We start from the raw sequence: 17836 nt of genomic DNA on the forward strand, positions 1-17836 counted from the left end.
TGTATAATTATTTATTTGAAACCTTTTTTGTGGAGCCAAAAATGAATCCCACACATGGGAGAAAAGGGGCAAATGAGGAAGATTTAATTGTTACTTCATCTTGAACAAGACAATGCCTAACATACTGGTCACCAAATAGTCAATGACTGGTGATAGACACAAAGTGCTGGAATAACTCAGCTGGTCAGACAGCATCTCTGGAGAAAAAAGGATGGATGATGCTTTAGGTCCGGACCCTTCTTCAGACCAGTCAAAGACTGGTTACAGAGGACAATATTGTCAAGGCCACATCACTGACGGCTTGCGTGTTATCTAAGATAAAGAAACTCCCTGCTTAAATTCCTTCACCAGTTCTCAAAAACCATGGAACTGGCAGCAAAGAGAAATTGTGGCTAGCACATTCTGAAACATTCCAATTCAGAGGAATGTTTGCTAAAGTCCTTGCTCTCCCTCAAACAAGATATCAAGAGATGCCAGAAGCCTTAAAAAGTGAGATATCACCTCAAGCAGTGTTGTACTCCCTCAATGCTGCAGTGAAGCAAAAGACTGGATCACACGCAGAGGTTCACCAACCAGCAAACCCTGGGCATGGGCAAGGATCTTCTACTCAAATGTTCCACTTCCAAAAGATCAACCACAGCTGACACCCTCACTTTGCAATGTAACACAAATAACACCAGTGTCCCACAATTCATTTTACAAAATACATTTTATAACATACAAAAGCAATCTCTTTTCAATTTTTATTCTTCAAAGTATCTGATATCGATGCTGATACCCCCTGCCTCATCCCCTCCCATCTGAAAGCTTCATTCTTCGACGTCCTCAGAGAAAGGTCTGGGCTCACTGTTGGTCCCAGGGGTTTAAGATTAGCAGAGCAGGCAGTGTCATTGGTTTCCCTCTTCAGGCCGACTGCTTGCCAAGTTCGCTGTGAGTTGCAAGTCTTTGACATAACATTCGCCAGGTGGAGCAGGACGTGACACCCTCAACACCAACCCTCAGAGTTTGATGCCTTGCAAGTTCTGTTTCAGGTTCAGCAGCACTTGCTCCTGTCGATCCTTCTCCATCTTGAAAGCTGCTCTGTTGGTTTTTTTCTCAATTCTTCGCTCCTGAGATCAGCGAGAGATAAATGATCAGAAGATGCAAAACATTTCTCAACATAGATTTGAACTGCCGAGATTTGGGACTTCTTCGTGAGAGCAGGTGAGGAGAAATTCAAAGAAAGTCCCTGGTTTTGTTAGAGTAAAGGCAAGTGGGGGACCAGAAGTAATAAGTGAATGACAAAAGAGCCCACAGGAGACAATTTTGCTTTTTGCAAACACACTGTGTGGAAGATGCTGTCGAAAGGGTGGTGGAAACAGATTCAATAGTAACTTTCAAATAAAATTAGAGGCAGTCAGGATCATATGGAAAGAATAGTGAATGGCCCCCAATGGAGATTTTCTTCAAAAGAGCAGTCACAATTGGTAGAACCGGCCACCTTTTATGTTGTAATTGGCAGGATTCCAAGTCTAATGAACTAGTCAAGGGGCCAAAGGGTAGGGGTGAAGGGGAGCAGATGTCATGGCCTGGGATTTGTTAACCAACTCAGAATACAGTTCTCCACTGAGACAGCTGCCCATGTGGTTTAAAAGGAATTTGCCAATTTGCCAAGAGCAACGAACAAAAAATGCAATCTCCAATTACATCCGGCTTACATAAATTTGTGAAATGTCACTTTCAAAAGTGAAACTTTTACTTTAAAAACAAAAGCAGCGAATTTTGAATGGAAACACACAGCACATTGGACTGTAGAATTATTCCACCATCACTCCATACTACAGCATTTTCTAATACATAATACACTTCTTGCAAGTGTACCAATCATTCACCATAAACTAAACGAATGCTCCTGCATTTCAACAGCACAGGATCATAGTTATACAACACAGAAACAGACCCTTGAGCCAACTCATCCATACTGACCAAGGTGCCCAATCACTTGCCTGCTCCTGCCCCATATCTCTCCAAATCTTTCCTATCCATGTATCTATGTTCTACCATTCTGTTTCTATCTGTTGAAATGTCTTTTAAAGGTCATAATTGTACCCATGTCTACTATTTCTGTTGGCAACTCATTCCATGTATGCTTCACCCTCTGTGTGAAAAGCTGCCCCTTAGGTCCCTTTGAAATCTTTCCCTTCACCTTAAAACTGTGCTCTCTACTTTAAGATTTCCCTGCACTAGGGAAAATACTTTTGACTATTCACTTTATACAGTAGTATAGCACAGGAACAGACCCAGCAGCCACAATATCCATGCCCTTCATGATTTTATAAACTTCTATAAGGTTACTCCTCAGCCTCTTACACGCCAAGAAAAAAACAGTCCATCTTATCGATACAGCTTAAAAACAGGCCCTTCGGCCCAACTTGCCCACAGCAGCCGATATGTCCCAACTACACTAGTCGCCCCTGCTCGCATTTGGTCTATATCATTCCAAACCCATCCTATGCATGTACCTGAACAACTGTTTCTTAAACATTGGGATAGTCCCTCCTCTGGCAGCTTGTTCCACACATCCACCATCCTTTGTTACCCCCTCAGATTCCTATTAAATCTTTTCCCCTTCACCTTAAACCCATTGCCTCTGGTCCTCGATTCACCTACTCTGGGCAAGAGACTGTGCATCTACCCGATCTATTCCTCTCATGATTTTGTACACCTCTATAAGATCACCCCTCATCATCCTGTGGTCCAGGAATAGAGTCCCAGCTTACTCAACCTCTCCCTATACCTCAGACCCTCTTGTCCTGGCAACATCCTCGTAAATCTTCTCTGTACCCTTTCCAGGTTGACAACATTTCCAGCTTTCCAACTCAAACCTACCAGAAGCACCATTCACATTTTTGCAGGACTTCATGGCCAAAGAGGAAACCTTTGAAGTGTATTCACCTTTATAATGCAGGAACCATTCCATTCTGCTCCACAAATAGCAACATTTTGAGACCAGTTGATATGTATTAGTGTTCAAATAAGGGATAAATAGTGGCCTCAGGGAAATCTTTTATCTGTAGTTGAGAGCAGACAGTGCCCAGGTTTGAAGTATAATCTGAAAGTTACCAGCCTTGACCACATGGCACTCTCAGTAGTGAGCTTAAACGTCAGGCTGGATCATTACATCTCTGACATTGACAGTACCTAAAACCGCACAAACACCCTCCCTCACTGCATGTCAGCTGCTTTGTGTGGTTACAGAGCAGAACAAGCCAGGGGTAAAAAATAAAAATCACACACCTTTCGTTCCACCTTAATCGCCTGCTTCCTGAGCCTTTTTTCTTCCTTATTCTCGCCACGCTCACGGGTTTGTGTGGACGCTCTTGGGAGGTCACTAACGTTGATCATTTCCAGTCGTTCCAGCTGTTTAGCTGTGAGATTTGGTTTGGGTAAGACATCCAAAGGGATCCCCGTTTTAATGGAAACTTTAATTGTACTGGGCTGAAAAGAATTTTTTTAAATAATATAAATAATTTAGTGCAGTGTCAGCATACTTCATAAAAGATAGATAAATCTGATACATGAACTCCATAAAAAGCAACTGACATTCTCAAACGCTTAGTCAAGGAAGGCCAAGAATAAGGGAGGTAATTTAGACAGCAGCTGAAAGCACAACTGCCAATGGAGAAGCAATTAAACCAGACAAATGGAGAAAAACTCAAATTATATGGTAAGCAATAAACATTTTATGCACTTTCCTTGAAGACACAAAAATATATTCTTGAAATTCTGGGGAATGTCTAAAGGGATTGGATAGGAAAAACCAAAACAGTCTGAGCTTTAGAGCACAGAAACAAGCCCAACTCATCCATGCCAACCAAGCTGCCTAATTGAGCTAGCCCCACTTGCCCATAATGCCTGTTCCCCTCCAAGTGGGCATGCTCTCATTTCATGAAGGTGATTATAGGAGTCTGAAAACCGTGATCTCTACGTTCAGGAGCAGCTTCTTCCCAGCAACCATCAGGCTCTTGAACAGTACAAACACCAACTAAACTACAAACAGTCGTTGCACTTGGGACTTTGGGCTTTCATTTAGAACTAATATTTTTTTTAATTTAACTTTTTTTGCTTATTATATTATTTATGATCATTGTATTTAAAGAACTGTTATAAGTTCATATTCATAAGTGATCGGACCAGAATTAGGCCATTTGGCCCTTCAAGTCTACTGCGCCATTCAATCACAGCTGATCTATCTTTCCCTCTTAAACCCATTCTTCTGCCTTCCCCCCCTTAACTCCTGACACCCGTTCTATTCAAGAATCGATCTATCTCTGCCTTAAAAATATCCATTGACTTGGCCTCCACAGCCTTCTGTGGCAGTGAATTACACAGACTCACCACCCTCTGACTAAAGAAATCCCCCCTCATCTTCCTAAATGAACGTCCTTTAATTCTGAGGCTATGGCCTTTGGTCCGAGACTCTCCCACTAGTGGAAACACCCTCTCCACATCCACTCTATCCAGGCCTGCTGCAAGTAAGAATTTCATTGTCCTTTGTACCAGTAAAGGAACAATTGATCACTCTAAACTCCTAAATATCACAATTGTACCCACTACTTCTGGCAGTGCATTTTATACACGCATCATGCTCTGTGTGAAAAAAACGCACTTCAGACTCATTTTAATTTTTTTTTTCACTCACTAAGTTTAAACTCCTTAAACTCCTCTCTGCTGGGGAAAAAACGGTTATTTACCTAATCTATGCCCCTCATGCTTTCATAAACATTCACGTTGCCCCTCCACCTACTATACTCTAGAGGGAAAAGAACCAGTCTACCTATACTCATTTAATAGCTTAAACCCCTGAGATCTGTAAAATCATCAAATACTGGCATTAGAAATTGTAGCAAAATAAAAAATGTACCAGCAGCTCTTATTTTGCTAACATCTTTGTAAATCCATAGGAAAATAAGTTTGTACCAGCTGCCATCCTTCTTCCAACATCCTTGCAAGTATTTTTTGCATTCTTCTCAGGTTAGATTCACATTAGCATGAAGAAAGTAATGGGTCTGAAAGGCTAGGATTCCCTAGGATCTGATATTGTGGGGCTGACTGTGGGCCCCTGTACACCATAAAGGACAAAGTTGCAATCTTTTCATGGAGCCAATAGACAGAGTCAAGGTCATAAATTAACACTTGTCATCTGTATTCAACAAGGTAACTGTAGTGGTGCGATTTTTGGAATATGCTATTGTCCAAAAGGTATCGAAAATATTAGAAAGCTCAAAGATGGAAAAATCCCCAGGGCATGCTGCTCTGGAAGACAATTCCTAAAGATCTTCTCTGACCACAGGCGAGGTGCCAGCTAACCAGAAGACAGCAAATAGGGTCCCTTCACATTCCAGAAGTCCCCTGAGACTAAACCACATAATTACAAGCTAGTGCATCTAAATTCAGTGTGAGGGAAATTATTAGAAAAAATCCGAGGGATAGGATTAAATATTTGGAGAGGTAGGGATTAATTATTGAAACTTAGTTAATGGTTTGAAAAATGTATTCAAATTAGTCAGCATGATTTTAATGTTGATCTTATCTGACCATTTGAACAAATGTCTGGAACATTTGTAACTAAGATGGTGGTGGTGCCGTGAATATAGTCAATATGCACTTCCAAAAGGACATTAACATGGCCTCATGAGAGACTGGACGAAAATGTAAGAGCCCATGAGATTCAGGCTAAGATAAACCTTTCGGACCCAAGATTTGGCTACTGATGGGAGAAAGATGGTGATCCTAGAGGCTGAATTGTGATTTTAACCCTACGACCAGTGGTGCATCAGATATTAGTGCTTGGATCCTTCATTCTTCTTTATCTATATATATATATATATATATATATACACACACACTAAAACTCTCGTTTGTTTGTTTGTTCCTGAACTACAGCCAAAACGGTACACCTGCTGCTGGCCACCCGGGACTGGGGCGAGTGGCTCCCTCTCCCCTCTCACCCGCGCCTGCGCAGCGCGCTCCCACTTGCCGGGCCAGGCAGCCACGCCTGCACAGTTGGGGAGGGTTGCTGGGCCCGGTATCCACGAGTGCGCAGTTGGGGGAGAGTTGCCGGGCCCGGCGGCGGCACACCCCTAGAACCTTTATTAACAACGGGTCCAGCTGTCGTCTAGTTATATATTAATAATCTGCAAGTTTGTAGTTAATACAAAAAATTGTGGAGTTGTTGATAATGATTCAGGTTAAGTTTTGGCTACATAATATTATTGATAATTTGGTTAGCTTGGCAGAAGTATGGTTGATGTAATTTAATCCTGCAAAATGTGAGTTGGTACATTTTGGGAGAATTAATATGCTTGAGATATACCCAACGTTAAGCAATGTAATACTAAGGAACAGAGGGACTATGGCCTACATGTGCAAGAATTCCTCTCAGCAGTAACATGGATAGTTAAGGCAGTAAGAAAAGCATAAAGGATACCGGCATTTATAACTCAAGGCAATAATGTAAGAGCATGACACATATTGGTACAACTTTCTAAAACATTAACTAAGCTAGCTGGAGTACAGTGCAGTTTTGGTTGAGGTTGCCCGAATTGGAGGATTTTAATTGTGGGGAGAGATTGGATAGGCTGGGCTTGGTTTCCATGTAGTGGAGGAGCCTGAGGGGTGACCTGATGGAAGTACATAAAAATACACGAGGCAGAAGATGTGGTATGTATTAGAATCTGTTTCCAATAGTAAGGGTGTGAAAATACAAGGTTGCAGCTTCAAGGCAAAATGAAAGAATTTCAAAAGGAACCATTGGGCATAACTTTTTTTAATGGGTAATATCTGGATAAATGTAGATGGGTAAAAAGGTCAGCATGGATGTGGTGGGCTGAAGGCCCATTTCTGTGATGTACCACTCTTATGTTTTGAATCAAATCAGAAATCATACCTTTGGTGGATCAATTATCAGCTTCGGGTGATTGTAGAGATTTGAGTAGGTGCCTATACAAGAAGACATTCAGCGGGATTAATTCCATCATATTAGAAGGTTAGTTATTCTGACCCGCTGTAATACAGGATCAGTGTTTCACTATTATACCCACACTGACAACAGAATAAACTCCACTCAGCACTGCCCTGCAACGCCCCCCCCCATCTCCCATAGCATTGTCCTGTCCCATTCCTCCACCTCACAAACAAGGTGGCCCTCAACACTGTCCCATCCCGTTGAACACCCACACGCGCGTGCACTCCCCGCCCAACACTATCCAATCCTGCCACCCCTGCCACGTGCCTCCACATATCCCTCCACCACCACCTCCTCCTCTTCCTCCTCCCTCACAGCGCTTCCATCCCCCCATTCCAGCAGCACATGCTTCTCCCTCCCTCCCTCCGCTCCACTGTAAAGCAGATTTAGTGCTCATTTCCAGTGTGGGATTTCTGAGCTGAGAATGTGTTTCCACTGAGACACTGCTGGCATAGACTAGAATCTGAACAAGGCAAAGTTACAATAGGACAGTGGACTCAATTTTGGTCTAAATCACCAAGTGGTGTGCCAACGTTCAGTTATCTGCCGAGCACAGCAAAGAGGGACGAGAATCTCATTAGAGCAAGCACCTTGCAAAGAATACTTACTAATGATGGATTCACAGTCCCACTGCTCTGTCACTTCTTCAGTGATCAATGTCTCCATCTCCCCGTTCACATCCTCCTCTGGTATCTGAACCTCCGCTCTTGGTCCCAGATCATCCAGCATCTGACATCTACAGGGAAGACCAAGAATAAACCAGAGATTCTTCCTGGAATACGGGTTGATTACAAAGCACAAAACACACAGTGAAGGGTTGGAATGTCTGTGACTCCTTCTCATCTATAAGTGTTGAGCAGGATTCTGACATTAATATAAACACCCCTAATATGCTCATGGAGGTCTGGGGTTCTCTACACAGAGTTAGTCACCATAACATAAGCTGCAGTTGTTTTTATTTATTGTAAGCAAACATTTTATTTGAATGATCACAGGAATCTTCCATTTATAGAGGTTCTAGCTGCTGTTTAATAGCAGTGGAGGAAAGGGAAAGTTTTCAAAATATCCATACTTTACAAAAATGTACTTACCTTCTCTTTAAATATTCCCAATGACCCAGCCTCCACATTCTCTCCCAGGGAAAAGAATTCCAGATATTCACCATCTGTGAAAAGTTCCTTCACGTCCATTTTAAATGATCGCTTCCTATTCTTGTAACTACATCCCTTTGATTGAGACTCTCCCACTCAGGAAAACACCTTAATATTTACCATGTCAAAATTTCTCAGGATTTTTTATAATAATTTCACCCTTCAATTCCTCTAAATTCCAGAGAATATAGATCTAGTTGTGCAGGAAGGAACTGCAGATGCTGGTTTAAACCGAAGATAGACACAAAAACCCGGAGTAACTCAGCAGGTCACAGCATCTCCGGTGGTGACATTTTGGGTCGAGACCCTTCTGCAAACAGAGTCAGGGGAAAGGGAAACATGAGATATAGGCAGTGATATGTAACACATGAATAACAAATATGTAAAAAGGAAGTGATGATAAAGGAAACAGGCCATTGTTAGCTGTGGGCTAGGTGAAAAGTTTCTCTAACTATAATCTTTTCATCGCAGAAATTAGTCCAGTGAATCTCTTTTGAACTACCTCCAGTCAATATATCCTATTCTAAATAACAGGACTAAAATTGTGTTCAATACTCCAGAAACTATTTCTGAATGGCCTTGTCTTGTGCAAGTAGATTCCACTTACTCTTTTGACTTCTGGTTGTGATAATCAGCAATAACTTCACCCAGCCGCTCACTGTCCACTTGAATGCAGCCCTCGAGTTCATGATGATCCAGGGCCCCAATCTCATCTTCATCATACTCTTCGTACAGCTGAAAACAGGAGAAACACAGGGTGAGTGCGGAGACCTCTGGCTGATATACAAGACAGCAAGGAAGGGAGCATATGAGAGTGAATTTTAACCTAAGGATGGATGTGGTGACTTTCATACAAACTGACCTTCTCAAAACGATCGTCCAACAGGGTGAGCTGCTCATTGCGCCTCATCACTGATGAAGTTATGGAGTAGTTAGTGAAGCGACTTCTCGTCTCCTCATCCATAAAGAGGAGCTCAGGGGGTCCTCCTCTGCTGGTACTGGTTTGTAATCCATCTTCACTAGACAGGGCACCATCTGAGTCATAATCTTCATCCTCCGTATCCTCCCAATCCTCATCGTCATCGACACCGTCAGATCCCCTGGAAAGTAGGAACACCCTCATTCCTGGTATTCTGTGAGGATCTACTTAACGAATGTTGAAGCAATATTATACAGACAACCAGCTAACCTTTACACCAGAGGGAGCTGGTGAATGGGATGATATTCAGTGAATTGGAAGATTCCACCTCACCCCCAGCCCACCCTCTTTCTGTACCATACCCCTCTCCAATGACTTCAATACCACAATTTAGCATCACTGAACCAAGGGAGAGTGGTGGCGACAGAGAAAATGGAAAATCCTGCAATCGAAAATATGGGTGTGATCAACAAAGTGCCCAAAGTGAACAGGGAAGATGTCCACTGCAGCTCACCTGATTTCACTGAAACACATTCTCACCGACCACCCACTCCACAGCCCACTAGCGTTCTTCTTACCCAACTGATTGCAAGGTAATAAAGGGACGGGGTGGGAGGCATGAGACCAAGCATTCTCCCCACTCATCACTTACACTCAGATGTCTGCATCTGACAATGATAACAGGGGACTCCAGGCAGTCTCAGAGATTCCAATGGCAAGCACAGGGCTGGAAAGAGGCGCCCCTAAACTAAACACCATTTGGCAACTGTACAACTGAACATTCTTTCACCCACCACAGATCCAGTGCAAATTCCTACAGTTCACCATTGGGTCAGTCTCAGGGATGGAGCGTCAGGACAAGCCGCTGCCTTATGCAAGGGCCACAAACACAGCGCGTTCCCTCTTGCTCAAGGTGGGTCAGTTTCTGAGTGGGACACAGGGGTAGCTGTTATTGTTTCAATTGCCTGCAGTACCTCTAATGACATCCTCCCCAAAAGTAGCCCACTCCATACATCATCCCTGTATGTTACTCAGCTTGGGCACCCATTTCCTGGATTTCTCTATACAGGGACAGCACTGATCAGTCCCTGTCTAGGGTTGCTGCCTTAGAGCACCAAAGACCTGGGTTCAATTCTGACCACGAATGGTGTCTGTACGGAGTTTGTACATTCTCCATGGCCGTGTGAGTTTTCTCTGTGCGCTCCAGTTTCCTCACATTCCGAAGGCATGTGGGTTTGTAGGTTAATAATCCCGTGGTAAATTATCCCTTTGGTAAATGATCCCTAGTGTGTAGGATGGAACCAGTGTATGGGTGAATGTCAGTCGAAGCAGACTCAGTAGGCTGAATGTCCTGTTTCCATGCTGTGAATCTAAAACTAAACCACAGAGAGACTATATTTTGATGAGATGTCATAACCACATGGGACAGACTAGGAACTGGGCAGTCTCCCTTCCTGTCCAACGTGTGCTTCCCAATTCACCAGCCTTCTCCCAATCTTCTAACTTGCAGGTTTCACTGCTGGTCTTTGGCAACAGTGCTAATAATTTATTTCACCTCCACCCAACTTCCAGTAACATACGACCCACGTACATTCGAGGAACCATCTCGCTGCCTTTCACGACTGCCTTCATCACAAAGTCATCCTCCAGGACATTGTCTGGGTCCTCAAAGTCAAAGTCATCATCCAGAGCAGCCACGATATCTGGATCCAGATCCGGGCGGGGTCCTGAGGACAGATCCAAGCACATCCATTACCCAGATCAACAAGCAATTACTGAGATTATACTGGCCCTACATCCCCTTACCAACCTTATTTGTTATCAAAAATTACATGGGGATCTTGATCAGCTGGTTAATGGAGTTTAATACAGGTAAGTGTGAGGTGTTGGGAAGTCAAACCAGATTCAGGATCTATACAGTGAATGGCAGGACCCTGGGAGTGTTGTAGAGCAGAGGCATCTAGGAGTGCTAGTACATAATCCTTTGAAAGTGGCATCACGGGTAGAAAGGGTAGTCAAAAGACTTTTGGTACACTGGTCATCAGTCTGGGTTTTGAGCATAGCAGCTGGGATGTTATGTTACAGCAGTACATGATGTTGGTGAGGTTGCATTTGGAGTACAGTGTTCAATTTTGATCACCCTATTATAGGAAGGATGATGTTAAGCTGGAAAGAGTGCAAAGATATGCGAGGATGTTGCCAAGACTCAAGGGACTGAACCCATAGCGAAAAGTTGGACATGCTAGGACTATATTCCCTGGAGCACAGGAGGATGAAGGGTGATCTTATAGAGGCGTCTAAGATCATGAGAGTAGATAGGGTGAATGCACAGTTGTTTACCCAGAATGGGAGAATTAAGACCCAGATTCAAGGCGAGATGGGAAAAATGTAATAGGAACCTTACACACAAAGGGTGGTGGGGTATATGGAACATGCTACCAGAAGAGGTACTGTAACAACATTAAAAAGATGTTTGGATAGGTACACAGATAGAAAAGGTTTAGAGGGATATGGGCTAAACACATAGAGGTGGAACAAGTACAGATGGGGAATTTGGGTCAACATGGGCAAGTTGGGCCGAAGAGCCCATTACGACACTATGACTGCAGACTGGAAGTAGTTTACTTGCCCCAGACAGACCAAATACCAGGTCAGCCTCCTGGTCCTTCAGACTTGTTCTGCAACATGATCATGGCTGATCCTCTACCTCAATACTACTTTCCCTCTCTCCCCCCAAACCCTCTTATTCTTGTTGTGTTAAAGTCCACTCTAAAGCTTCAAGGACTGACTCCAGACTGAAACAGGGGCTACGCTCAGAATCAGTGCATGGCAGCAGCCCCGGGATTACCTCGCACAGGGGCAGCTTTGTTCAAAAGGCCAGTCTCCTCCTCAAACTCCGAGGCAAACACCGACGATGGAAGGTTAATGGAATATCTCTGGAAGAACAAGGACAGATCATAGGCTTAAGGTTCACTTGATACCAAATTGTTCAGGAGATACTCTTGGGTTGCATGAGGGCGGTGCATTTTTTGTAGACTAACATCTGCTGGCATCACATCAATTAAAAATTTAGCTAGATTTAGCAAGTTTTTTCTCCTATCAATATACTGAATATTAGGGACATTTTAACATAATATGACAACTTGAACTCCAAGTCTAAACAAATACTCGCTCTAGTTCATTGACTTACATTATCCTTTGGCTAAGCACAATCAATAAAGATATGATAGAGGTGCCGGTACATTGTCACAAAAACAGCACTGTGCAAGAGAGAACACTATCTTTCCCCTCGTCTAATGAAAACCTTTGCCTCGTCCTTCTCCCAGCACAACTTCAGGTCCAGCTACTACATTCCCACTGCACGGTTAGACGTTTCTCTCTTCCTAAATAAACCATTATTTTAATACACTTCACATGGCCCAGCAAATCAGTCATTAGATGTTGCCACACGGGGACGGTCACCTTTGGTGGACAAGGCTGCAATAGATCTCTTCCGAATCACGGTACGATCTGCCTGAGGAAGGCAGAGGAAGAAATCCTCACCCCTTTTAAAAGTAGCTGGAGAAGCCCTGGAGGGACTGATTCCAGTGAGCAATGGGAATTGGGACTGACCTAAAGTCACGTATGGACCAGAGGGAATGGATGGGCTGGGTGGCACCATCCCACCACTTGTTCCTGAAATTTCCATGCACTCACCATGATTTCATAGCAAAAGCATTGGCACAAGCTTGAGGTAGGTTGGGAGGGGGAAGACTTACTTTCTACCCACCAAGGGAGGAGCCAGCGCTGCCCTCGCAGCTGCGGCTTGCCTGCAGTCCGTTTGTCTTTTGTGTTTTTTGTTGTTTTTGTCTGAATTGTAGTTTAAATATGATGTGGTGTTTGTGGTTGTGTGTTGTGTGTGTGGGGGGGGGGGGGGGGGGGGGGGGGTGGGTGGGAACTGTAAAAACTGTAAAAAGTGTTTCTCCCGGACGGAGACCCGACCTTTGTTTTCTGTGTCGTGTCTCCGTTCCCGCTGCGGCCTACCACCGGCCATGCACCGGGAGCTGGCGGGCTCCGGCTGGGACCACCTGGGCTCTGGTTCGCAAAGCCCACGGCCCGGACTCACCACCTGCGGCGCTGGCTGCCTTCGGATGCTGCGGGAGCGGCTGCGGCTCGTTTCCGGAGGCTCCGGCGCGGGCCGCCTGGACGTCGGAGGCCCGCAGGCCCCTGGACGGGGGCCGACATCAGGAACTCCGGCAGCGGCAGCGACAGCGTCTTCGCCCGCCCCGAATCGCGGGGCTTGGGTCGGCCCGCCACGGACCTTTCACCGTCCGGCGCGGCCTGAAATAGGCCGCGGGATTTTCTCCGCCCGGTGGGGGCTTCAATGTTGGGAGTCCCGACCGCCCCGACGTGGCAACTTCAACAGCCTGACCGTGGGAGAAGACGGCAGGGGAAGAGAAAAATACATTCTGGCCTTCCATTACAGTGAGGAGGGACTGGAGGAGACTCACTGTGATGGATGTTTCTTTTGTTTGGTGTTGGTTTATAGTTGTATGTGTTATTGCATTTTTATTGATTATTCTTATTGGTCTTATTGTTATACTGCGGGCTATTTTTCATTTCACTGCACATTTATGTGTATGTGACAAATAAATGACTATTGACACACACCCATGGATCTCTTCTGCGCCCACTTAAAGCTCTATTTCAGAGGCCACCCAACGAGGCGGCACTCAGCTGCACCAAACCCAAGGGCAACAGTTCACCACCAATAAATGCTGGCATTACCCACACCATGGTCTTCTAACTGCCATTAGAAAGTGTGGATGCTAATTAATGCCCCTCTCAAGCACCATCTATCCACTGGTCTACCTTTGATAGTGGCAAGGGGATAGAATTGGTAGGGAGTGAAGAATGCAAAAGAAACGCAGCTCAGTATGGTCTCTTCCCCACTGCAGGTCTGCATTTTCTTGCTCTCCCGCATGCCCCCTCTGATACTTATGGAAATCTGGTGCACCTCCTGCTGTACATTGTCCGCCGGAGCCTCTTGTGCCTGCGTTCCCTGTAGGCGTGAGCTGGAGGCCACGAGTTCAGCGACCGGAGATGCCTCCTTCAGGTGCTGTAGGTAGTTGTAAGCATCATCGAAGAAGACGCCATACTTCATCTGCTCCTCTTTCTGCTTCAGTAAGTTGGCTCTCTGCAAGAAAGGAGTTGATAATGGGTCTGAGCAACGCTTGGCTGGTTCACTTGCTAAATGGGCCCGTGCAGACCTTCACAGCAAAATTTCTGCTCTCCCATCTCTGATTGCGAGTTCAAGTCCCACGTCCATACTTTAGCCTGATGTGCTGGACTGAGGTGTTGGATTTGCTTCCCTCGAGATGTTAAATCATGGCCCTGCATGCCCTCTCAGGTAGACAGTGCACGACTCTGGAACATCTTGAAGAAATCCAGGGCTTCCCCCTTAGTACCTCAGCCAGTACTTATCAAATAACCAGTTCCAGTGAAAAGATTTACAACAATCCCCAGCCACACTGTGCTACTGCTTTTACAAAATAAAAAAGGTTGTAGAAGGGGTGGGGAGGGTGGGGGAAATGAGGAGGAAAAAAACAGCAGTTGTAAAACAAAAGTAACGGACCAGAAACATTAACCATTTCTCTGGCCACAAATGCTGTCTGATCTGCTGAGAGTTTCCAGCATTCCCTGTTTTTAATCAAACACTTTGTGTCTATATCTTCGACAGAAATAAAGTCTGAAATTAAAGCTACAAAACCAAGGATTCTGGATTATTTTGTATATATACCCATTGGAAAAAGATTACAAAAAAGTACCATCACCAGCAGAATTTTGAAAATTAAGATGATATCTGGAAACAGTTTTTCAATAGACAATAGGTGCAGGAGGAGGCCATTCGGCCCTTCGAGCCAGCACCACCATTCAATGTGATCATGGCTGATCATTCTCAATCAGTACCCCGTTCCTGCCTTCTCCCCATACCCCCTGACCCTGCTATCCTTAAGAGCTCTATCTAGCTCTCTTGAATGCATTCAGAGAATTGGCCTCCACTGCCTTCTGAGGCAGAGAATTCCACAGATTCACAACTCTCTGACTGAAAAAGTTTTTCCTCATCTCAGTTCTAAATGGCCTACCCCTTATTCTTAAACTGTGGCCCCTTGTTCTGGACTCCCCCAACATTGGGAACATGTTTCCTGCCTCTAACGTGTCCAACCGCTTAATAATCTTATACGTTTCGATAAGATCCCCTCTCATCCTTCTAAATTCCAGAGTATACATTTCGTTCAGAGTGTAGAGGAAATATGCATAACTGCATTTCCAAAAGGACAATGGTCAACTGGAACTTTCAAAACAAATCAATCAGTTTTTGTTGGGATGCAGGGAAGGGAGGGATAAGGGATAAACGGAGTTGAGGTACAGATCAACCTAGCTGAATTGAACCAAAGGGCTGAATGCCCTGTTCCTAATCTTATAGAAACATAGAAAATAGGTGCAGGAGTAGGCCATTCGGCCCTTCGAGCCTGCACCGCCATTCAATATGATCATGGCTGATCATCCAGCTCAGTAGCCTGTCCCTGCCTTCTCTCCATACCCCTGATCCCTTTAGCAAAAAGGGCCACATCTAACTCCCTCTTAAATATAGCCAATGAACTGGCCTCAACTACCTTCTGTGGCAGAGAATTCCACAGACTCACCACTCTCTGTGTGAAGAAATGTTTTCTCATCTCGGTCCTAAAAGACTTCCCCCTTATCCTTAAGCTGTGACCCCTGGTTCTGGACTCCCCCAACATCGGGAACAATCTTCCCGCATCTAGCCTCTCCAACCCCTTAAGAATTTTATATGTTTCTATAAGACCCAGAGAGGAAGGGATGTCATGGACAAGGAAGCCAATAGCTGAAAAAACAGGTGTACACTCGCAGCTAGTGCTCAGCTACAGTTGACGCACCTCAGCCGGCAGCAGAACTCGCTGTGGAGCGTTCTCATCAGCGACCAATGGGTCCTTCTGGCTCCTGTGCACCAAGTGAAACGTCACCGCTGACTTCTTCTGGATGAATGATTTTTTCTTCCGGTGCGGCTGGGAAAGAGGATGGGAAATAGAAAAAGGTTAAATGCACAAAAGGACAATCATAGACTCCAAGACTAGCCATGCAACCAACTTCAGAGTTAGGGCACTTTAAACAATGAACACCCAACAAATTTCGTACAACCAGGAGAACGAGGGGTGATCTTATAGAGGTGTATAAGGCCACAAGGGGAATAGAAAGGGTAGATTCACAGTCTGTTACCTCGAGTAGGGGAATCAAGAACCAGAGGGCATAGGTTTAAGATGGGAGGGGAAAGATTTAATAGGAACCCGAGGGGTAACTTCAGCCCCCACATCAAGCTCCTCCTGAGGGGGTGGGTATATGAAACGAGACACCTGGGGAGACAGGTACAATAACATTTAAAAGACATTAAAACAGGTACATAGATCGGAAAGGTTTAGTTGGATATGGGCCCAGGTGGGGCATCTTGATCATCATGGGTAAGTTGGGTCGAGGTGCCTGTTTCCATGCTGTACGACCAGTTACTAGCACCCAAAGACCACATCACTCGACAGACCAGCAATCACTCCAAAACCGCTTATAATTTTATATTATCACTATCTGGTTATGAAGCAGAGCCCCAGAAAAGGATTACTCTGAGGGCTGGAGGGGTGCGTGTGTGACCCCTCGAGAGAGCGACGTACAACCAGAAATACGATCTGGAAACGCTAGGAAGCCCCGGCGGGTCGGGGAAGGCACGATGACAGGGTTAATGCTCCAGGTTGAAGATCTTTGGTCACGACGATGATTCATGAGCTGAACCGTGGAGCGTTTCTCCCTCCGCAGGCGCTGCCCGGCCAGCTGTGTTGTGGGGAGAGATGCCCGAGGTCAGGACGGGCGGTGAGCCGCTCACGTCTCTGTCCCTCTGCCCCAGACAGCCGGCAGAGCACAGTGCCTTGCCCGGCTGCCTCACTCACCATGGTGGTAGTAGTGGACCCTCCTGCCTGCCGACTACAACCCGGCAACAAACTCCAGTGAACGCACACCTCAAGCACAGGACCGCCACAATGATTCTGATTGGCTGCAATCTCAGAGCACTCTGGGATACTGGCTGTCCATGATCAGTCCTCCGAGCTCTGATGAAGCATGCTGGGATACTGGCTGTCCATGATCGGTCCTCCGAGCTCTGATGAAGCATTCTGGGATACTGGCTGTCCATGATCAGACCCCCACGGTTTGATTGCTGAAATGACCCAGTGAAGCGTGAAGAAGGGAAGACACACAATGCGCTGGAATAACTCAGCGGGTCGGGCAGCATCTCTGGAGAACATGGATAGGCGACGTTTCGGGTTGGAACGTCTTCAGATTGACCGAAACGTCGCCTATCCATGTATGTTCTCCAGAGATGCTGCCTCACCCGCTGAGTTATTCCAACGCATTGTGTCTTCCCTTCTGAGGTGAGGAAATACTTTTCACACAGAGAGACAATAGACAATAGGTGCAGGAGGAGGCCATTCGGCCCTTCGAGCCTGTACGCACCGCCATTCAATGTGATCATGGCTGATCATTCTCAATCAGTACCCCGTTCCTGCTTTCTCCCCATACCCCCTGACTCCGCTATCCTTAAGAGCTCTATCTAGCTCTCTCTTGAATGCATTCAGAGAATTGGCCTCCACTGCCTTCTGAGGCAGAGAATTCCACAGATTCACAACTCTGACTGAAAAAGCTTTTCCTCATCTCAGT

The 17836-nt window shown here is 45.3% G+C and overlaps 1 protein-coding gene across 1 annotated transcript; it reads right to left on the reverse strand.

The window, feature by feature from the left end:
• Window positions 1-133: 133 nt before the first annotated feature.
• Window positions 134-17170, reverse strand: ltv1 (LTV1 ribosome biogenesis factor). The gene is made up of 11 exons (XM_078405483.1): window positions 17071-17170; window positions 16015-16143; window positions 14073-14252; window positions 11925-12012; window positions 10668-10803; window positions 9020-9257; window positions 8765-8892; window positions 7615-7742; window positions 6929-6981; window positions 3277-3477; window positions 134-1109 (listed from the first exon to the last, which is right to left on the reverse strand). The coding sequence occupies exons 1-11, from the start codon at window positions 17071-17073 to the stop codon at window positions 999-1001; spliced, it is 1395 nt and encodes a 464-aa protein (XP_078261609.1). The 5' UTR covers window positions 17074-17170; the 3' UTR covers window positions 134-998.
• Window positions 17171-17836: the final 666 nt, after the last annotated feature.

This window comes from Rhinoraja longicauda, chromosome 9 (assembly GCF_053455715.1).
Source record: "Rhinoraja longicauda isolate Sanriku21f chromosome 9, sRhiLon1.1, whole genome shotgun sequence".
In the NCBI taxonomy this organism is placed as follows: domain Eukaryota; kingdom Metazoa; phylum Chordata; class Chondrichthyes; order Rajiformes; family Arhynchobatidae; genus Rhinoraja; species Rhinoraja longicauda.